We start from the raw sequence: 22500 nt of genomic DNA on the forward strand, positions 1-22500 counted from the left end.
CTAGGTAAACCAGCTTTGGGGATGTGGTCAAATCAGTGACCGTCTGGGGGCATTACTGCACCAAGGAAAGACCGTTCCAGGTGGTTTATACCTCAGATGGAGCTGGGATGCCCTTCTCTGAGGGCCACTTGCCGGGGACATTGGGAAATGATCACCAGCCTTAAAAGGAGAGAGACAAGTGTAGCTTTGAATTTAATGTTTCCCAATCAGAAGCCGAGGGGACAACAGAAATGAACAACCATGAGTGGGGCTCCATCTTCCTACAGACCAATGGGCCTCTGTGGCTGAAATTCCCACGTGTGCTTTGTGCGTGGGTGTGCGTGTGCATGTGCGTGTGTGCATGTGTGAGTGAGCCCCCAGTTTGAGGAGAAGCTTGCCATGAATTCCATTAGAAAAGCAAACTGGGAACCAGCACCGGCAAGCCGCCATTGTGGGAGAACCTCCCCCTGGCCACGTTAAGCCCACAGGGCCTGTGTCTAAGGCTGCAGGGTCCCTGCAGGCTCCTGAGCCTGCCCCCTGCGCCCGACACCCCGCCCCCTGTGCCTGAAACCCCGCCCCCTGCGCCCGACACCCCGCCCCCTGTGCCTGAAACCCCGCCCCCTGCTCCCGACACCCCGCCCCCCGCCCCCTGCTCCCGACACCGCGCCCCCTCCCCAGCCCCTGTCCACCAGCCACCTCAGGTGTCAGCACAGGGATGTAGTAGAGCTGCAGGCTGAGTCTGGGAGTGAGGCAGAAGGTCTGGGTCTCCCGTCTCCTGGTGAGGGGCAGCAGGGCACAGGGGTGAGGGCAGGGCTCCGGCCTCAGACGGGCTTGGCTTCACACTCTGGATCTGCTCTTTATTATCTCTTGACTTTGGGCCGTTTATCTAGTCTCTCTGAACCTCTGCTTTCTCATCTGTAGAATGGGTGCACTGTGCACCACACTCCCCCATCCTATCCTGAATTCTGCCTCCCCACACTCCTTAACCGGTCCTCGATGCTTCACCTGCACATGCCAGGCCCACCTCTACTCCCCCGCCTGCCCCCAGCCCCCCCCCCCGTGCCCTACCTGAGGCTGTCCCCGCCCACAGGCGCCCCTTGGGGCCCACTTGAGGCTGTCCCCGCCCCCAGCCACCCCTTGGGGCCCCACCTCAGGCTGTTCCCGCCCCCAGGTGCCCCTCCCCCCACCCTACCTGAGGCTGTTCCCACCACCAGCCGCCCCTTGGGGCCCCACCTGAGGCTGTCCCCATCCCCAGGCGCCCCCCCCCCCCCGCCCTACCTGAGGTTGTCCCCTCTCTGTCCCCCCTCCACCCTACACCCGTCCTGGGCCCCACCTCAGGCTGTCCCCGCCCCCAGCCACCCCTTGGGGCCCCACCTCAGGCTGTCCCCGCCCACAGGCGCCCCTCCCCCCACCCTACCTGAGGCTGTCCCCCCTCTGGCCCTCCTCCACCCCACCCCGGTCCTGGGCCCCACCTGAGGCTGCGGTAGGCCTGCGCCAGGCGCCCCTCCCCCCGCCCTACCTGAGGCTGTCCCCCCTCTGTCCCCCCTCCACCCCAGCCCCGTCCTGGGCCCCACCTGAGGCTGCGGTAGGCCTGCGCCAGGCGCCCCAGCATCCTGTCGTCCCCTAGCACCAGCACCCGGGCCGTGTGCAGCCGGGAGACACCGGGTAGCAGTTCTCCATCCCCACTGGGCCTGCCCGTCCTCCGGTGAAGCCCGGGGGGCCCATCCCAGTGGGCAGGCATCAGGATGTCCGGGGGCCACACCCGCTTCTTGACACCCCCTTTGCGTTGCAGCCCGGAACGCTCAGTCTCAGGGCTGCCGGGCGCGGGCGGCTCTTCCACGCCCGAAGGGAGGTCCCGTTCGATGCTGCTGTCGGTGGACAGCACGGACACCCGGGCCAGCTCCTGCTGTGGCAGGAGGCCCTGCAGGTCCAAGGCCTCCAAGTCGGCGCTGAGACGCAGCTGGGGCGGCGGGTGCAGGAAGAGTACCAGTTCCTTCCCTGCGGTGTGGAGAACAAGGGGACCGTCAGGGCAGAGAGGGGACGTGAGGCTGGCAGGGCCTCGCCCTGGAAGGCCTAGGGCTCCACGTTTCTCAAACACTAGTTAGCTATACAGAAGCCCACAGAATGCTCCACGAAGGAACAGAGGTCTTGTGGCCAACAGGCTGAGGGCCCCTCACGCCTGCCACCCTTGGTGAGTCGCATTAGTGAACATCTTAAAGGCTCTGAGACATCCCTGCTGCAAAGAAGCCAGCTCCACCACACCTGCTGCTCACCCCCTGACTCCCCTTCCTGCAGCGCCCCCGAGACACAGGTACCAGACCATCAGCTCCTGGAAGACTGCCAGGCTCTTCTAACTGCCTTCATTTCATTTCTCTCGAGGAAACTGAGGCCCAGAGAGAAAGCGGAGTCTGTCTGGGGTGACCCGCCTGGGCAAGGAAGTGCCAGGGCTTGAGCCCAGTTTACCAGCCCAGCATGGCTCACCGGAACCTGTGCCCATGTCTTCCCTCTCCCTGACAAGAGCCGGAGGGACACGGACACGGGACGGGAGCCCCCGTATGGGGGGATGTGCTGGGGGAGTGGGTCTTTCTGGAAGGCCACCCCCAGCTCCCAGCATGGCTTCTTTAAGGACCACCTCCTTCTTGGAGACCCGTGCTGTCTGTTGGCATCGTCATGGGCATGTGGCACTTTGTAGACACGCAAGGCCAGTGGCTAATGCATGGAGCAGTTCAACAGAAAGAGAATGCATTCTTCTTCCAGATGTGCGCACAAACAGATGCACAACAGATGGATGTACGGACACACAGACACACACAGGTGCACACACAAAGACATACACAGACAGACATCGACACACACAGTGGGTACACAGATACGCAGTCACACAGAAATACACATGGATACACGCACAAACGCATACAGATACGCGGCTCTACACGCAGACACCCAGGCACACTGACGTGTGCACAGACACACAGACACACTGTTCCCAGCCAGCCCTCCTGGAGGAGGTCACAGCCAGGGCACTTACAGAGCTGCTCCTCATCAGTCCACAGGTGGAAGGTGATGTGCGGGCTGGGCAGGGGGATGCTGGGTGGCCGGGGTGGGAGGGGGTCACCTGAAGGAAGGGGCAGGCTGTGGGGACCATGGAGGAGATTGTGGCATTCCCCTCGGCCCCGTCTGCCCCACCCCCAGCTCCTGTGTGGGGCCAGGAGGGCGGGTGGCAGAGACCCTGGCCCTCCCACACCTGGTCATGTTGAGCTGCTCTCCCTTCCTGCCACGGCCAGCTCCTCCAGGGCCTAACGCTGCAGCAATGCCCCCCTGCCCAGGAAGGCTTAGAAGCTCCCTGTTCCCTGCAAGCTTCCTGGCTCAGCCTTTAGGACACTCCATAGATCAGCTCACAGTGTCTTCCCCAACCTCTCTGTCCCACTGTTAGTCCCTCCCCCGACCCCATGCTGCAGGCAGGCTGCTTCCCCACGTTCTTAGAGGCTATGCCTGCACCCGGGGTGGGGGGCGGCTGCCCTTCTCAGCGTCCCTTCAGTTGCCGGCACACAGGAGACATTCAGTTAACATCGGCACCCGGGGGTGATGCTGAAGAGAGCTCACTGGCCAAGCACTAAGGGCCGCAGTCCCCTGCAATCCAGGGTGGATCCCAGGACCAGCCCATCCTCTTCTCCTCCTTCCGGAAACCTTCCTGGCCACTCCAGCCTTGGTGGTCACTCCCGCCCCTGCAGACCTCTCTGGCTGCACAATAGGCACACCTAACGTTGTAGACCTAGGATTTAACTTCTGCGTGGTGTGGCTCCCTCCTGAACAAGGCTGCAAGCTTCCATAGTGGAGAGCAACTGATGTTCACAGAGTACTGACCACTGCCAGGCACTGTCCTCCTCTCCTCGCCTGGCATACATTGCTATCACCTCACTGGATCATGCCAGGGATCATGGGCCACAAATGGTATTATCATCCTCACTTTACAGAGGAGGAGCCAGGGGCACAGAGAGGTCCAGTAACTGGCCCAAGGCCACACAGTAAGTGGCAGAGTCAGAATTTGAGCCCAGGCACCCCAGCTTCAGAGTGCATGCTTTTATCCAGGACACTGCTCACAGCCGCTGCCCCATGCTGCCCCCGTAGCAGCAGGAGCTCCACAGGGCTGCTGGCTAGTCATTAAGATGTGCAGGACAGACCCTGGCCGGTTGGCTCAGTAGTAGAGCATCGGCCCTGCGTGTGGAAGTCCAGGGTTCGATGCCTGGTCAGGGCACACAGGAGAAGTGCTCATCTGCTTCTCCACCCTTCCCGTCTCCTTTCTCTCTGTCTCTCTCTTCTCCTCCCATAGCCAAGGCGCCATTGGAGCAAAGTTGGCCCGGGTGCTGAGGATGGCTCCATGGCCTCTGTCTCAGGTGCTAGAATGGCTCCAGCTGCAATGGAGCAACGCCCCAGATGGGCAGAGCATCGCCCCCTGGTGGGCATGCCAGGTGGATCCCGGTCCGGCACATGCAGGAGTCTGTCTGACTGCCTCTCCTCTTTTAACTTCAGAAAAATACAAAAAAAAAAAAAATTGCAGGACAAGTCAAGGTAGGAGACAGGTGCTGGATGAGGCTGGGATGGTGGCGGTGGCCCAGACTGGGTCTCATCCTGTTCATGCAGAGTTACTGCTGAGTAAGCACGTGGTACCCAAGGAGAGCAAAGCCAGATTTGCCCGAGAATTGTCCTCACTTTGGGAGGAGGGAAGCTTCATGAGCAGACATTTCCATGTGACTGTCAGAGGCACAGAGGCAACCAGAGAGAATATTAAAGCAAAACCAAAGAACGGAAGGCTGAGGAGATGGAAGGTGTGTGTAGGGGGTGCTATCCTGCCTGCCTCCTCCTGACTTCTGCAGGCTCCGCCATCCCTGGGCGGCTGGGGTCAAGCCCCTGGGCTGGCACACTGACCTGTGCCCATGGCTTTCAGTCCTTAGGTTGGTGCCATGGACCTGTGGGTGCACAGTGTGTTCTAGAACATGCAGGCTAACGAATTTCATGGGTGCTTTGGGCGACCACAAAACAGTACACAAATCAGAAGCATCCCCCAACAGCCAGATATGCATGTTCCAGGACATTTCTGGGGGCTTTTTAGGGTTTCCACTCCACGTGGGCTTGCTCCCTGTCAGTGTACGGCACTGTCTTCAAAAGTGCAAATAGAAGGGGAAGCATGTGGGACAAAAAATCAGTGACACCAGTTGTAAATGATGTTGACTAGGCTGCTAGTTTAGATGCTCCTTAGAGCATCCCTGGACCACCGAACCCTTTGGTTACTAGAGTGTCGTGGTTAAGTCGGAATCTTGGTTCTGCCACTTAACTAGCTGGGTGGTCTCGGGCAGGATTTATAGCCTCCTTCTAATTCGGTTTTCTCATCTGTAATATAGGAATAATATAGGAATAATACTTCCCTATCTCATAGCTTACTCTGAGGATTAATTGATTTAATATATGCAATATATTTAAACATACAAGGTGCTGAGAAGAGCACCTGGTGAGCGGCAGGTGTCAGTTGTTTTCGTGAACAAATTACCCACCTTCTTATCCCAGAACGTTCCAGGTTTCTGGGTTTCCTCAGTTCCCAGGCTCCTGGGAGCCGTCATATGTCCTTCCCGGGCTCACCAACCCACGCACGCAGACTTCAGGCAGGTACAGCCCTGCTTTCTGGTGCCCCCTGCAGGGTCCCCGGACCTCAGCCCACAGCGCCTGGGCGTGGCCTCGCTGCCCACGCGCGTCCGCCCACCGCTTACCGCCGCAGCGCCCCCTGGCGGCCCCAGTCGGCCCCAGCAGCGTGCAGTAAATCTCCTCCAGCCTCTCCAGGTGTCCCTTCCGGCTGGCGCTGGGCTCGCTAGCCATCTGCTCCACTGCGGTCACCACGGTGCGGAAATAGCGCTCCAGGGCCCGGCGGGGGCTGGCCTGTCGGGGAGGGGTGTCAGAGCCTGGAGCCCAGCCCCGCACCCACCCACCCCAGCTCCGGCACCAAATCCGCGGGTGCTTGGACAGCCGGACGTGGCACCTCCCCTCTGCCTCGGGGCGTGGGGCGGCGCGTCCCTGCCTGGGTGCCTGCGCCCCGCATCCCCGCGGCGCTCCTGCCCCTCCGCAGCTGTTAACAACTATGGGTCCACTCTGCCTCTCCACCCTGGCGTGGGAGACAGCTGGTGCCCAGCATGTGGGGAGCCCAAGCGGGCAGCGATGGCCACTGGTGCCCACCCTTCTGAAGCGTCACCAAGCACTTGGATCAACTGTTCTGCCCAGTGGTGGGATTCAGCCGTATGCACCAGTCTGGCAGATACCTAAGTTTTTGCTGAGTTGGGTGAACCAGTTGTTGAAATGGCACTTGTCATCAGGGTTCTCTCTAAGGGGGGTGCCTGGGCAGCCACCCACTGTGGAAATCACAAATTAACATCCCTTACTCTTTTTTAATGTTCATCTGTGCAACAGCGCATTCTAAGCGCCCGCAGTCTCATTCATTCCGTCCATAGGAGAAAAAAATTTGATGGAACTAGGCTTGTAATATTTATCCGTTTCATAAAACTCATTATACCTTTGATGAAATACATTTTAATTCCCTCGCGTTTGTTACTTCAGCCACCTGTTTCTAATATATCAGACAGGACTCTTAGTCTAATCGGCCTATCTCTAAAGGAACGGGATCCTACTCCTACAGTGAAAAGATAGTTAAGGATCAATCATATAGCCGATGATGCTCGGATAAAAGGGAAGAAAATTGCAAGTGAGGATGCCAATCAAGAAGCAATATGGAAATATCTTTTTTTTTTTTTTTTTTTTTCTTTTTCCATTTTTCTGAAGCTGGAAACAGGGAGAGACAGTCAGACAGACTCCCGCATGCGCCCGACCGGGATCCACCCGGCACGCCCACCAGGGGCGACGCTCTGCCCACCAGGGGGCGATGCTCTGCCATCCTGGGCGTCGCCATGTTGCGACCAGAGCCACTCTAGCGCCTGGGGCAGAGGCCACAGAGCCATCCCCAGCGCCCGGGCCATCTTTGCTCCAATGGAGCCTTGGCTGCGGGAGGGGACGAGAGGGACAGAGAGGAAAGCGCGGCGGAGGGGTGGAGAAGCAAATGGGCGCTTCTCCTGTGTGCCCTGGCCGGGAATCGAACCCGGGTCCTCCGCACGCTAGGCCGACGCAATATGGAAATATCTTAAATAACAATTTTATTGTTTTTTGTCAGGTAGTATTTAATATGTTTTCATTAATATTTTAAAATTCTCTTATCACATAATCTAGTTTTGTGTACTTCTTTTATTATTATATAAGTATTAAATGCATGAAGTAATAAACTACCTTTTGGTATATAGTTTTTTATACTTAAAACGATTATTAGGGCAGAGAGCCAGTTGTTAAATCATTTGAATCCCACTACTGGTCCTGCCCCAATCGGGATGTGAACTTTAGGAAGGCAGCGGTTTTGTCTGTTTTATTTATAGCTGCAGTCTCAGCACCCAGAATATCTCCTGGCATGTTGGAGGTACTCAATAAATATTTGTTGACTCTTCCCTAAACTGTCATTCCTATACTGCCTTGACATAGCACCTGTACTTTTATTAACCCATTACTTCTCTTTAAATCAGCTCAATTTTGGGGGGGTTCAAAAGAAAATTTTATATTGCTACTCTAAAGAAAAAGGTTAGTGTCACCTGTCACAAACAGGAAGTAACTAATGACCACAAAGAGCTATTATTAAATCTATTCAGGTACTATGGACTGCTGAGGCTGTAGAGTTTGAAGCTTGCTTTCTCTTCCTCTCTCTCTCTTTATTTTAAAATTTTTTATCTATTAATTTTAAAGAGAAGAGCAAAAGCAAGAGAGAAAGGGGGTGGGGGAGCAGGAAGCATCAACTCCCATATGTGCCTTGACCAGGCAAGTCTGGGGTTTTGAACCAGTGACCTCAGCATTCCAGGTCGACACTTTATCCACTGCGCCACCACAGGTCAGGTTTGCTTTCTCTTTTTAAAAAGGGAAATGGGTAAGTGTTAAAGATGTTTGTAGTAAAGCACCAAGCTGAGCCTTTCTCCGTAAGAGTTTCTCACGGTGCCCTTCCTGCTCTTTAGCACCGTGTCCTTGTGCCTCCCACGGGAGGCCTCCCACGGTCCTGACACCCTGAGGAGAGCCGCCGCCTTGATCATGTTGGCCGGCCGTCTTCCCTCACCCTCACCCACCAACTAATCCTCTCATAACTGGAGCTGCAGGGTCCAAACAAATGCCACAGGCAGGCACAGCAGGGCTTCCTCTGGTCCCCCTTCCACTCTAGGGGTCTGCTGAGCGCAGGTCTGGACTGCCTGGATGAAGGTAGAGTGGACCATTCTGACTAGCTAGGGCTCTAATAACTGTTTGCTAAATAATCGATCAGCTGAATGAACAAAAGCAATTAGAGGGATATGAAATCAGAGTTGGAAGGGGCCATAGGGACCATGGCACCTTGTTTCTTCATTTTATAAAGTAATTACAAACAAATGAATTGAATATTTATCAACTGAACACCTACTCTGTGCCAGGCACTGTTCTAAATGCTAGAGTACAGCAGTGAATAAAACAGACAAAAATTCCTGTCCTTGGGGAGCTCATATTATAGTGTGTCTGTGTGTAGGGGAAGAGGGCTAGGGGGAGACATAAACAAGAGAAGGAAATTTTACAATAAGATAAGTGCTGAAGGCCCTGGCCGGTTGGCTCAGTGGTAGAGCGTCGGCCTGGCGTGCGGGAGTCCCGGGTTCAATTCCCGCCCAGGGCACACAGGAGAAGCGCCCATCTGCTTCTCCACCCCTCCCCCTCTCCTTCCTCTCTGTCTCTCTCTTCCCCTCCTGCAGCCAAGGCTCCATTGGAGCAAAGTTGGCCCGGGCGCTGGGGATGGCTCCCTGGCCTCTGCCTCGGGTGCTGGAATGGCTCTGGTTGCAACAGAGCTATGCCCCAGATAGGCGGAGCATCGCCCCCTGGTGGGCATGCTGGGTGGATCCCAGTCAGGCTTATGCAGGAGTCTGTCTGACTGCCTCCCGGTTTCCAACTTCAGAAAAATACAAAAAAATAAAATAAAATAAAAATAAGTGCTGAAGAGAAAATAAAGCAGAAAAGGAGGGGCTGAAATTTTAGATAGTGTGATTAGAGAAATCTCACTGAAAGGGGACTCGAGTTAAGATGTAAGGCAGTGAAGGTGTGAGTCATATATTTATCTGAGAGAACATTCCAAGCATAGGGAACAGCAAGTGCAAGGGCCCTGGGGTGGAAATGTGCCCATGTTTGAGGAGCAATAAGAAGCATAGAGAGGGTGGGGGGAGAGTATAAGAAATAGACAGGCAATGGAAAGGAGGAGCTGGGGACAGATCATGAGGGTGTTGCAGGACATTTTAATGACTTTGGCTTTGACTCTGAGTGCGATGGTGTGATAAATACTAGGGTGGCCACTCAGATTCCCACTTACAGGTCTGAGGCACCCATTAGCCTGGCTGCTGGGAGTGCTGGCAGCTGGCAGCTCTCAGCTGAAGAAAGGCACCTTGACAAGGTCATGTTTCTTTCCTGAGGACATCCACACTCAGTAATTAGGAGACAGGGAGTATAAAGCTGGCCCACTCACCCCAATGTGGGACAACCCTGAAGGGCCAGCTTGGCTCCAGAGTTTCCTCTAGAACCAGGGTCAGTGAGCTCTTTCTGGAGCTCAGCTGAATGCAGAAACGAGGAAAAGAGGAAAATTAGGCCTGGAGAAGGTGTGGCTGGTTCGCAGCTCTGCTGCCAAGCCGCTGAGAGCTGACTCTCGAAGCTGTGTTTCAGACTCCTTCCTGGGCCTCGTTCCCATGTCCCTCCAGAGATCCCTGCCTTCCAGGCTCTGCAGAGAAGCCTCTCTTGCTCCTTGCTCCCCAGCCCCAACCTGCAGTAGCTCTAGTTGAAGACACCCATCTCTAGCACCCAGAACCTAGTGCAGAGGGTCAGAGACACAGGCTGTCCCGTGCCGACCTCCCAGACTCAAGACTTTGTCAGCCGGTTCCCTGAACACGTGGGGAGACAGATCAGCTCCACACCTAGACCTCAGACAAGGTCCTCAGCAGACAGCATGTGGGCTGGAGGTCAGAGAAGGCCTGCCCACTAGGTCGTGACTGGCTGAGCCACCTCTCCCAGGCCCGATTTGTTCTCTTGGCAGTAGGTATGACTGAGGATGGCATCCCTTAAGAGGCAGAATTCCAGAGAAGGGGGGAGGTCTCAGGGGTGGGGGATTGTGGCTAACGTGTCAGAGAGCCCAGACCGGCTGCTGTTTAGCAGTCCCAGGCCCCAACAGGGAGGACCACTGCCAGGGAACCACTGAGGGTGCCTAACTAAGCTTCCGAGGGTCTCTCCCTGGAGCTCAATGATGCACCCCCAAACCTCTTCCTGCTCTTCTTCTCTCCCCCCACCCCAACTCTCTGGGTACAGAAATGGAGACTCAGGGCACTGCACTCCAGGTAACATGTGATTGGGGGTGAGGTTTCTAACATTTTGACTATGCCTAAAAAATTACACCTCTTGGCCCTGGCCAGCTGGCTCAGCAGTAGAGTGTTGGCCAGGCGTGTGGAAATCCCAGGTTCAATTCCCGGCCAGGGCACACAGGAGAAGCGCCTATCTGCTTCTCTACCCTTTCCCCTCTTTTTTCTCTCTATCTCTGTCTTCCCCTTCTGCAGCCAAGGCTCCATTGGAACAAAGTAGACCCGGGGCGCTGAGGACGGCTCCATGGCCTCCGTCTCAGGTGCTAGAATGCCCTGCCGTCCCCCGCAACGGAGCAACAGCCCAGATGGGCAGAGCATCGCCCCCTAGTGGGCATGCTGGTGGTCAGGTGCATGTGGGAGTCTGTCTCTCTGCCTCTCTGCTTATTACTTCAGAAAAATACAAAAAATAAAAATTAAAAAATTATAGCTCTTTTTCTATTGCAAAGTAGTGTATGCAACAAATCTGCTATTTCACACCGTTGTGAGAACATTAGAATGTGAGACACGGAAAGCGCTTAACACAGTGCCTGGAACACAGCGAGCACTCAGTAAATAACAGTACCTATTAGGATTGTCATGGTCGTCATTATTAAGGAAATATACCAGAATTGTAAATTGCTAACATGTCTGGGTCGAAAGGTGTGAACGATTTTTATTTTCTTCTGTGACTTCATCTGCATTTTTCAGGTTTTTCTTAGCAAACGTGTATTGCTTTCTGATTTATGAGAAAAGGTAATAGGGCAGCAGGAGACGGTGGGAGGGGGCAGGGGGAGAAGATCGTAGGAGACGTGTTGTAAGTAGGCAGGGTCTGTATAGCCTAAGGCTTAGTTTTAAGACTAAGCCTTTTCCATATTTTAATTCTAAAATTTTCTCAACACTAAGCTTTCCCGCATATTCTTTTTTTTTTTTTTTTTTTTTGTATTTTTCTGAAGTTGGAAACCGGGAGGCAGTCAGACAGACTCCCGCATGCACCCGACAGGGATCCACCGGGCATGCCCACCAGGGGACGATGCTCTGCCCATCTGGGGCATCACTCTGTTGCAATCAGAGCCATTCTAGCACCTGAGGCAGAGACCATAGAGCCATCCTCAGCGCCCGGGCCAACTTTGCTCCAATGGAACCTTGGCTGCAGGAGGGGAAGAGAGAGACAGAGAGGAAGGAGAGGGGGAGGGGTGGAGAAGCAGATGGGCGCTTCTCCTGTGTGCCCTGGCCGGGAATCGAACCCAGGACTCCTGCACACCAGGCCGATGCTCTACCACTGAGCCAACCGGCCAGGGCGCTTTTCCCCATATTCTTGACTGTTGCATGATATAGGGTAATGCACTTTTATGAAGAATTCAATTTATGTCTCAGAGGAATGGCTTCAAGACCCAGAATTACTAGCTGCGCTGGTTGGTGACAGAAGACAAGTGGAGGGAAGCAATTGGTGGGCGCCTACAGGGCCCTGGACCGGAACCCACGAGGCGCAGGGCCCGGCCTGGGCAGTTACCTGCAGCTTCCTTTGCAGAGCTTCCGCCTGGCAGGCCCCGCCCAGAGCCGCCTGCAGGGCGTGGGACACCACGTGGCGCATGCAGGCCTCGGGCGTGTGCTGCGTCTGGGCTGCCTCGATCTCCAGCAGCAGGGCGCTGCACACGGAGGGCGACACCAGCTCGGGGTCTACGAACAGCAGCACTCTGCGGGCAGAGGTGGGAGAGGGTGGCGCTGATGACAGTGACCACCGGGGGAAGAGCCCAGTGGAGGGGTATCCTCAGAGTCGTGTGCTCTCCAGGTTATTTAGCTCCTCCAGAACCAGGAGCTTCAGATTCAAAAGTCTGTGCGGGGGGGGGGGGGGGGGGGGGGAGGTGACAATAAGGAGTGGTGGGAACTGTGACAAGTAAGAGCATGCATAGCCCTTCTAGAGGGGCAGCTGGTCCCTTGAGCCTCCTGTATCTAGGTTAAGTTCCAACCGAAATCCTGCTTCCTCCTTCAGGGTCATGGCCCACTGGCCACAGCGCCCTCTGGGCGGGACCTCGGCCTTCCCTGCTGAAACTGCGGCTCTGAACTCCGAGGATTCCCGTCCTCTCCCCTCACACCACCGGGAAAGAACCTCCCCACTGTGCCCTCCGGACCTCTGCAGTGCTAATTAATCCCCCGGATCCCTTCACCTCTCTGCACCCTCCCTGAACAGAGCTCAGCCTGGCAGCAGAGGGACCCGCAGGGAGAAAGCGGCGCACCCCCAACGCCGTCGGCCCTCTCCCCTGCACAAACTGCGCATGCCCTCCGTGGGCCCTCTCCCCTGCACAAACTGCGCATGCCCTCCACCTCCTCTGAAAGGAGAGGCACACACAGACACAAGTCTGCAGATTTCAGGGTGGGACTGTGGCCGGAGCCCCCACCACGGACGCTCCCGGGCTGCCTGGCTAGCTGATGCTGCATCACAGCCAGGGGAAGGATGGAGGGGGACGGACGGTACTCCAGGGCGGCCAGTGGTCCTGTCCACCCTCCGCCTGGGAGCAGGAGCCCCTGCATCCAGCCCGAGAAGGCAGACCTGGCCTGCTCTCAGTGATCTCTAGAGACAACATGCGCCTGGAAAACGCACCCTACAGCTGGGCAAGTGTCACGGACGGGGACTGCGCTGGGGCTCCTGTCTGTCCAGCCTCCTCTTCTGTCCTGCTGTCTGTGAGCAGTCACACAGGCCCAACACCTGCAGCGGCCTGTCTGGAGCCACTCACCTCTCCTGGTAGGGGTACAGCTCACTCGGCAGATTCTGCTCGGCAATGACCAGCCGCCGGTACAGTGTCCCTGCGGAGCAGACCGCTTCAGCCCGCCCGCCCGAGTCTCTGCCCCCGCCCCCGTGCCCCACCTTGCCACAGGAGATGCTGGGATTGGTGAGCTCTCCCGAGACAAACACAGACCACGGGTGGAGCTGGAGTGGCAGTGTGGGAGATGACACCAGCGCAGCTCCTACCTGGGACAGCCGTCTCTGTCTTCAGCCGGATGGCGCAGTCCAGGGCGACCGTGCAGTAGGGGGCGGGCAGAGTCAGTAACCGCATGCAAAAGGCGTAGGTCCTCTGGTAGAGCTCCTCCGTGATGCCTGTGGCCTGGGAGAGAGGGGGGCGTTGGGGTCCCTGCCTGGAGCCCGAGGCCTCGAAGGGTCCTGGGTGGGGTGGGAGAGGAGAAAGGAGCAGCCCAGAGCAGGACCCGGCTCACACTTCCCTCCCAAAACTACGCTTTCAACCCCCTCTGCCCGCGTTTGTAAGACATCACCGCTTTGCCGCCCAGAGGCAAGTTCATCCCGTCCTGGTCCTCCAGCAAGCCTCCCCTCCCAGCTCCTCTGCTCCGTGGGGCCACACTCCTCCACCGCCTCCCCACTTCCATCTCCTGTCTGTTAGGGGCAGGGCACAGCTGGTGAGCAGATGCCAGTTTGGGGCAGACAATCAGGAGTTCTTCTAGGCTCATGCCCAGCCAAGACTGGGTGTCCACTGAGGGGAGAGGACGGTGTCTGGCCCAGGGACTGGTCGTGGGTCACCACAAGCCCCCGGCCGTCAGCCCCAGCTCACCTTCGTGAGCACGTACATCAGCGTGTGCAACAGCGGTATGAAGACGTGCCGGGTGTCCTCACGTTCTGCCTGAAAACATCAACCAGGCTGGGGTGCAGTGGGGCTCACTGCTCCCTAGCAGGAGGCAGTTTAAGGGGCCCAGGGACGGGCAGGAGACGTGGGGAAAAGGGTCACATCTGCCCTGGTAGAGGAAGAAGGGGTGGGGAGAGCACACAGGTGTGGCAGTTCCGGTGTGAGGGTGAGGGGGCGGATGCCGTGGGGGAGAGGCCTGCAATGACTCTTGGCAGCAAAGTGACAAGAAAGTCCCCAACTTGGAGGCTTTTTTGAGAGCAATTTTTCCAAGAGTGGCACAGAGCAGTGAGTGGTGAGCAGGATACCCTTAAGTGGGACGAGGATAATTTTGAATATTTTAATAGTTATGCGTTTATGTTTATAGATGCTTTCTGTTTCTGTCAAGTAATAATACGGTTCTCCATCGATGGTCATGATGTGGTTTCTTTTTGAAATATGTTAACTCATGTTAAACAATGGGAGTCAAGGTGAAGGAAATATTACTCATAGAAAAGCCCAGGAGGGAGACACGTGGTAAAAATGCAGCCTGTTTGCAAATGACCACCGTTGGGAGACGCAGCGCTGATGGGACTGAGTCCCCAGGGGACTGGCCTCCCTTCCTCTCCGCCCCCTTGGCCTCCCTGCAGCCCGGGCACCCACCTTCTCCAGTTCTCTGAGCAGAATGCGGACCAGCGCCGGACTCTTACCAGGATCTCGCTCGACCTTCTTGTGCAGGGACCATCTCCACATGCCTGGGCCGGGAGAAAGGAGACCCCACCGAGCAGGTCCCTGAGTCCTGGGGCCCCGACCACGACTGGGCCAGGAGGAAGGAGACCCACCGAGCAGGTCCCTGAGTCCCGGGGCCCAGACCACGGCTGTGACCAGCCACAGGGTTGACTTCTCAGCCAGGCACCTGGCCACGGGTGCACATGGGTGGGCTTCTCACGAGTGGGGGGTGTTTGGAGCTGCTGCCCTTGGTGGATGGTGGACTTCCAGGGCGAAAAGGAGGGGAGGTGGGGCATCAGTGGGAGGGGTGGGTGGGTGTGGCTTATGGGGCAGCAGTGTTTACAGAGCGGCGCCTTGAGCTGCCTTTCTGGAAGTCATGTGGGAACTTTATCCGGAGGGGCGCTGGGGCAGGTGGCTAGGGGAGGAGGCTGCAGACCCCCAGGCCCTCCGCCAGTAGCTGGCAGGGTAAGCAGGGGCAGAGAGGTCTCCCGGGCTCTTCGGGCTCCAGGGGCTTCCAGCAGGATGAGGGGACTGCTGCAAGCTCCTTGCTCTGTGGGCTCCCGACTTGGCCGAGCACGCGTGGAAAGGGCAGGGTGGGGCGGGGCGGGGCACAGAGGGGGTGCCTGCTGGCTCTTACCCTGGAGGCTCCTCAGGGCCGGGGCCTGGGCTCGGAGCTCCCGGAGTACCGCCTGCACGCTCCGCTGCAGGTCCAGCTCCACATCTGGGCGACAGGGGCGGGGCTCTTTGAGGCCAGGGGTTTGGGAGCTCAGCCTCCCTGGTCCTAACCTCCCCTCACCTCCACTCTCCCCCAAATGCCTTTAGACCCTCCTATGAGCCTTAAGAGGTGCCCCGAAGTAGAGCTGGCAGCCAGCAGAGGGGCCAAGGCTGGAGGACAGCCTTGCAAACAGCATTTCTGTGTTTTTTGTAAAACCGATATTTCCCAAAGAATGGTATGTACACCACCGGCGGTGCACAAGACATTTAAGATGGTACACGAGTAACCCTAATGTCTGAGTGAAGATGAACTCATCCTAATATGTATTAGAGACATATGTGTAACTAGTTCCTCAACATATGCATGAAGCTAAAATTAGTCATGTGACCCCTTGGTCAAACCAGTGACTTTGGGCTCAAACCAGTGACCTTAGGCTCAAGCCAGCAACCATGGGGTCATGTTGATGACACACATGCTCAAGCCAGCAACCCCACGCTCAAGGTAGATCAGCCCGCGTTGAGGCCCTGACCTCAGGGTTTTGAACCTGGGACCTCAGCATCCCAGGTCGACTCAATCTACTGTGCCCCACCAGGCAGGGCAAAATTAAAGTCAATTTAAAGGACCATATCAGATAATACCAGGAAGTGACAAAGACTCTCTCTCTGACCAAACCTGACTCAGACTCTTCCGAGCCCTGTCCCCACGAGGCCCTGACCTTGGCCCCTGTCCTGTCTTTGGCCTGCCCAGCAGAGCTGTAGCAAGAATATTGCTGTCAGTTTGTAGAGATCCACCCCCCCCTACCCCCCGCTATCTGATCGGGTTCTTCATCCTCCATCTTTGATGAGTCAGTCCTGGACCTGCTGCTAGTGAGGACCCTGTCAGGTCAGTTTTATAAGAGTCCCGCACCCTTGATGTCTCCTCTGAGTAATTTCCCAGCCCCTGGCTCTCTCTCTCTCTCTCTCTGTTTGTCGGCTGTCAATCCCAGTTATCTCTGCCTTAGTCAAAGCTGAGCTGATGTCCTTCCCCATTGCCATAGTCCTGATTAAGTCTTCCTTCTCATTTGAACAAGTGTCAGGATGAGTTTTCCTCTAGCAGTGGCACGTTGACATGGCAAAACTGTGACGGTGGTACAGAAATAAACAAGCAGTGTTTGGAAAGTGTGGTCACTGTGAGCTGCACCCTGCTGACCTCCCACCACGAGCAAGCAGTCTAGCTGACGAGGGAGGGGAGCTTTGTGGCGCTGTGTTGTGAACTCTATTGTTTTGTGCTAGGATCAGGCGTCCTAGCCGACACAGAGCAGCAGTGATTCCCAGGCGGGCTCATCCTGGGAGGTGCAAGCCTTCTCTGCTGGCTGGGCTGACTTGGGCTCAGGGACTCCCCAGCTGCCCTGCTGAGCCTTCCCCATTGCCTGGCCGGCTGAGACATTAACGCCAGCCCTCCTGCCCTTTCCCCTCCATTTGGTGTCAGATTTGCATCAGCCGTCTGAGAGCTTGTTCTCCCCGTCTCCTCCAGCTCCCTCTGCCTTTTCTGCCCTGCAAGGTTTCCCCACGCAAATCCTTGCGGGTCTAGTTCTGTCTTGATATCCGCTTCTTGGAGGATCTGACCTGCACCATAAGTTCCTCATTATGGTCAGTGCCAATCAAGAGCTCGTCTTTGTAGGCAAGTGCGCCCACTCTGGTTGAGACACGGTACCTGGCATAAGCCTCAGGGCTTCCCCTTTTGTCTCAGCGCTCAGAAAAATCACAGCCACACTGGGGCCCCGCCTCAATATCAGCTCCTCTCGAGTGACGGGGACCTCTCTTCTTTGTTCCTCTTTGGTGTTTCTGTTTTATGTCCCACTTAACACATTTATTAATGGCCTCGGATATTCACATGCTTTGGAAGCAGATAGGACAGAGATAACACATTTAAAAAATCAACAGGCTGCCATCCAGAAATCTAAATGTGTTTAGGCCAAGGCACCCGCGCCATGGTGCCTACAGACGGGCAGCTCCATGGCTCTGCTGGACAGTGTAGCATCTCCCCGAACTGGCAAGGAAGTCATTTAGCCTGGCACGAGGCTAGTCACAGCTGTCCTTTTGTCTGCCCTTCTCCCTCTTGCAAGAAGATTTAATGCAGAGTGAGTTACTAAAAAACTAATTGTTGTTCACCCTGGCTGGTTGGCTCAGTGGTACAGCGTCGGCCCAAGTGTGGATGTCTCGGGTTCGATTCCTGACTAGGGCACACAGGAGAAGCGCCCATCTGCTTCTCCACCCTTGCCCCTCTCCTTTCTCTCTGTCTCTCTCTTCCCTTCTCGCAGACAAGGCTCCATTGGAGCAAAGTTGGCCCAGGCACTGAGGATGGCTCCATGGCCTCTGCCTCAGGCGCTAGAATGGCTCTGGTTGCAATACAGCGATGCCCCAGATGGGCAGAGCATCACCCCCTGGTGGGCGTGCCGAGTGGATCCCGGTTGGGTGCATGCAGGAGTATGTCTCTCTGCCTCCCCGCTTCTCACTTCAGAAAAATCTAAAAATCCCACAAAACTAATTGTTGTTAAGAGTCCTTCCATTTTCGTCCTACTTTTCCTCCCTTCCTCCCGTTCTCCCTTCCTTCCCCACCACTCCCTTCCCTCCCCTTTCTTCCTTCCCGGGGAAGGCACACAAAGACCTACAACTGTGATGACTGATTTCCTCCCTGACTCCTCACTAGAAGAGCAGACAGGCCTTTGTCTTCGAGGCTCTAGTTTCCCTTCGCTTTGCAAAAGGGACTTAAGTTTTTATGTTTCAGAGAAAAATAGAGAAGTTGCCCGTATCCCTGGGTGACAGCCCCAAATAACTTGTTTTTGAAGGTCTGGGCAGCGGAACAAACTCTCGGCTTTGGCCCACATCTGGCCTGCAGACGTGTTTTGTTTGGGCTTGTCGAGTGTCTTTAAAACAGCGAATCAGCTGCCAACACTGACAAACCAGGAGACTTTGCACTCAAGTTGGCGTTTTCTGGCGTTCTCTGGAAAGTCTGCTGACACTGGGCGTGCATTCCTCTCCCGTGTGACAGTCGTCCGGGGCCGGGAGCAGCTGCCCCTCGAGAGGAGGCGCTGGCCCTCCAGGGCTTCCTCGTTCCCTCTCCTCTCACTCGTCTGCATTCTCCCCCCAAGCCCGGGACTCTGGGACCCCTGGCCGTGGGAATGGGACACTCAAGCCAGATGATCTTAACGGCATGGGGACCTGCATGCAGCCTTTGGTTGAAGAGGAAGGAGACAACCCAAAGCGTTACGGTTGGATTCTCCAAGGGATACGGGGCTCAAGGGTTATGGGGACCCAGGGAGCCAGGAAGACCGGGGCTAGCTGAGACATAGCTTGGCAAAGATCTCTGGAGAAGGCAGCGAAGCGCTAAACTCTCTGCCCAGAGCACCAGAATGTTCCCCAAAGGACCCCTCGTCTCCCCGTGGACCCTGCAAGCCTGGCCAAGCTGTTCTGGGCCTGCAACCACAGCGGAATAAAGACTGCGGACTTCTCCCACTATCCCGACTTTGAAACCCCGGCCTTTTCACAAGATCCCCAGGTGGGTGGTGCAGGCACCTCCAGTCCATGACGTGGGAATTCGCACTGATCTTGGAAAATGAGGGCTTGGAGCGGGATTCGTTTTGATGAAGTAACATAAAGAAACAAGGTATTTCCTGTCCTTTAAGTGTCTCGGGGTCATTCATATATGATACAGATGTCTAATGTCTTCACTCAGAAATGCCAACAAATAAATGACACTCATTATTATTGTTCTCGCCTCCGTTCAGGCAGGTGGGATATTACTATCAGGTAACCATGTTCCTATGAATACTTGATGTTAAATAACCCTTGAAAGGTATGCAATCAGTGAGCCTTACATGGGTGTGGCAAGACAGCGTTATAGTTCATCAGACCAATTTCATTTTTGTTGCAAGAATCTGGGAAGATTGCATTTCCCAGGCTCCCCTGGGGATAGATAGGAGCCATGTGACTGAGTTCCGGTCAACAGAATGTGGTAAAAGTGATAGATGCCACTTTCAGTCCTGGCCATGAGACCCTCTGCACGATCCCTCCCGCTCTCTCGTCCTAATCCGTGCTGACCTTGGAAGACGCACAGTGAAGATGATGGCACCACAACAGGGAAGAAGGCCGAGTCCCTGAAAGACTGCGAAGAGCCTCGATTGGATGGCAATGTGAGACACAAGCATTTCAGTTGTGTAAATACACGGAGTCAGGGCCTTGGGTGTAGCAACAAGCATTCTCTGACTCATGGTCATGCAGCGTTTTCTAGTCAATGATCTCATTAAATTCTGAGCGAAGCCCTGTGAATTTGGCAGGGCAAACCCTGTTCTCCATGTAGATTCTGGCCCGAGAGCCCCTTACTGCCTCTCCAATCACAGAAGGTCAGACCTGGAAGGAGCTTGGAGACTCTCTTCCTGTTTTACAAATGGGGAAATGACACTCAGAGGGGAGAGGTGATTTCACGCAAGGCCGCAGAGCTTTCTCTTTGTCAAATACTCTCGCTAAGGCTGCACTCTTACATGTGAGCATTCCCCACTTACTGGGGAAAGAGAGGAGAGGGCCTGCCCAGGGGAGACTGTAAGCATACATCTCTCTATGTGTGCCTGGGTTGGAGTGCGGAAGTAAATGATCCAATAAAACTGCTTGAAAAAAGGTTCCCAGTTCTCAGACCAAGGTAGGTGATGTGAGCTAAAGAGACAATGGGAGAGGCCCTGGCCAGTTGGATCAGTGGTAGAGCGTTGGCCCGGCATGTGGAAGTCCTGGGTTCGATTCCTGGCTAGGGCACACAGGAGAAACACCCATCTGGTTCTCCACCCCTCCTCCTCTCCTTCCTCTCTGTCTCTCTTCCCCTCCCACAGCCAAGGCTCTATTGGAGCAAAGTTGGCCTGGGCACTGAGGATGGCTCCATGACCTCTGCCTCAGGTGCTAGAATGGTTCCGGTTGCAACAGAGCAACGCCCCAGATGGGCAGAGCATTGCCCCCTAGTGAGCATGCTGGGTGGATCCTGGTTGGGTGCATGTGGGAGTCTGTCTCTCTGCTTCCCTGCTTCTCACTTCAGAAAAATACAACAACAACAAAAAGACAACAGGAGAAAAGGAGAAGAAAGGTTGGCAGGATGCCAACCACGGAAGAACCCCATAGTTCAGGGTCTGCTCCATGATTTCGGGCCATTCAACATCCAGCGATGCCAGCAATGCCAGCTCTCCCTTGCCCTGCAATCCCAGACAAGGTCAGCTTTCCTCCCACACCCCTCTTGGGAGTGTTCACTTTCTCCCAGGTCCCCACCTTACAATCACCTGGAAGGCTTTCAAAGGAAACACCACCGCACAGCCCACCCCCCAAACCACGAAAATCACTTCTCTGCGGGTGGGGCCACATAATCAAGTTTTAAAACCACTCCCCAAGAGAAGCTCTTGTGCAGGGAATGTGAGAATCACTGTCTTGGGTGAGAAGCTTGGAGTTCTGGATAACCAATCTATTCACCAAGGAAGGAACCAAGTGACAAGGTGCTCAGAGTCCACAGAGGATAATCACCCCAGAATGAAGAATGGCCACAGCGTCAGGACGGCCTTCTCTGGCGATGAGCTCGGCTGTTAGGGTGGTGGTGGTGGGATTTTTAAAAATACAATTGGCGAATGGTTATTATTTATTTATTTATGTTGTCCATTAGCTTGTTTTGTAAAAGATATTACCTTTGGTCAGAAATGTAACCCTGTAAACACCAGTGCCCTAACTGTCTTTGGATCCAGCCACAGCATTCAGACATTCTCAGATGTTTTTTTTCAAGCCGACCAATTTTTGTCTTTTTGAAGTGACTCCATTACCCACTTGTGATGGTTAATTCTTGTGTCAACTTGATCGGGCCACAGGGTGCTCACAAGCGTGGTCAGACATTATTGTGGGTGTGTCTGTGAGGTGTTTTCAGTGGGAGGTTAGCATTTTAATCAACAGGTTGAGTAAAGCAGGGTGTCCTCCCTAATATGGGTGGGCCTTATCCAATCAGTTGAAGGCCTGAACAGAACAAAAGGCAGACCCTCCCCTACGTAATGGGATATTCCTTCTGCTTGACTGCATTGTAGCTGGGACACTGATTCCTCCCCACCCCCCGGCATTTGAACTTGAACTGAAACATTGATTGGCTCTTCCTCAGTCTCGAGCCTGCCAGGCTTTGGATGGGAACTACACCATCCGCCTTCCAGGGTCACCAGCTTGCCAACTGCAGATCTGGGACTCGTTAGCCTCCATATTCCTAAGAGCCAACTTCTTGTAATGACTCTCCTTCTATATGTGTATGTACCTCCTCCCGGGTCTGTTTCCCTGGGGAACCTGACCAGCACGCCCTCAGGGGACCGTGGCGTCAGGATGAGGAGCGCTGCTGGGATAATCAAACTATCTCTTCAGCCTTCTCCCCAGGAGTGGAGAGTGAAGGAGTGGACATGTCCTCCCAGAGGGAAGGGTTACAGGGACCCTCAGGTCACCTGGTACACTCAAAATGACTACCCACAGAATTGAACTTGTAATTTCCAAGGGATGTTTCCCTCAAACTAGGGCATTGAGGAGGGCTGCCCTCCCCACTCTCTGGATCTCAGCTGTCAGAACCAGCACCCCCTCCCTGGCTGTAGAATCCCTAACCCTAGGTCTCATTATCTCAGAACGGGTGAGTCACGATACAATTGAGACAACTGTGGTTCATTTATGTATATTCCAATTTGGACTGGAATTCCTGGGGCAGGTTAGTTCTGTACACGTGAATGTCATTCAGTATACGTTGTGTTTATCAGTTTTCATTTCAAAGGGTGATTGTTTTTCCTGACCTTGAACCCTGAGTTGCGGTCCATCCTCCTGAGGTCCATGGGTCCCCACCTGCTGACTACCTGGACTTCACTAACTGCCCTTCCAAGCCAGAGAGTCCCCTGGTGGGCAGACAGCTGCAGCTCAGCGTCAGGGCTGCTCACCGGCAATGACTGGCTCAGCCGGGAGGCACACCGCTGGCGGAGTAGCACGGCTCA

At 55.2% G+C, this 22500-nt stretch overlaps 1 protein-coding gene across 1 annotated transcript in view; it reads right to left on the reverse strand.

The window, feature by feature from the left end:
- PIK3R6 (phosphoinositide-3-kinase regulatory subunit 6) overlaps nucleotides 1–22500 on the reverse strand; it is a 52811-nt gene that overhangs the window by 22347 nt on the left and 7964 nt on the right. Inside the window, exons 3-12 of the mRNA XM_066255540.1 lie at nucleotides 15414–15497; nucleotides 14711–14802; nucleotides 14000–14068; nucleotides 13408–13540; nucleotides 13172–13241; nucleotides 11950–12133; nucleotides 5742–5907; nucleotides 3008–3094; nucleotides 1554–1977; nucleotides 676–754 (exon numbers count right to left, since the gene is read on the reverse strand). Of these exons, the coding sequence (XP_066111637.1) occupies nucleotides 676–754; nucleotides 1554–1977; nucleotides 3008–3094; nucleotides 5742–5907; nucleotides 11950–12133; nucleotides 13172–13241; nucleotides 13408–13540; nucleotides 14000–14068; nucleotides 14711–14802; nucleotides 15414–15497 (1388 nt within the window). The remainder of the gene's footprint in view (nucleotides 1–675; nucleotides 755–1553; nucleotides 1978–3007; nucleotides 3095–5741; nucleotides 5908–11949; nucleotides 12134–13171; nucleotides 13242–13407; nucleotides 13541–13999; nucleotides 14069–14710; nucleotides 14803–15413; nucleotides 15498–22500) is intronic.

Source organism: Saccopteryx bilineata, chromosome 2, assembly GCF_036850765.1.
Source record: "Saccopteryx bilineata isolate mSacBil1 chromosome 2, mSacBil1_pri_phased_curated, whole genome shotgun sequence".
Classification (NCBI taxonomy): domain Eukaryota; kingdom Metazoa; phylum Chordata; class Mammalia; order Chiroptera; family Emballonuridae; genus Saccopteryx; species Saccopteryx bilineata.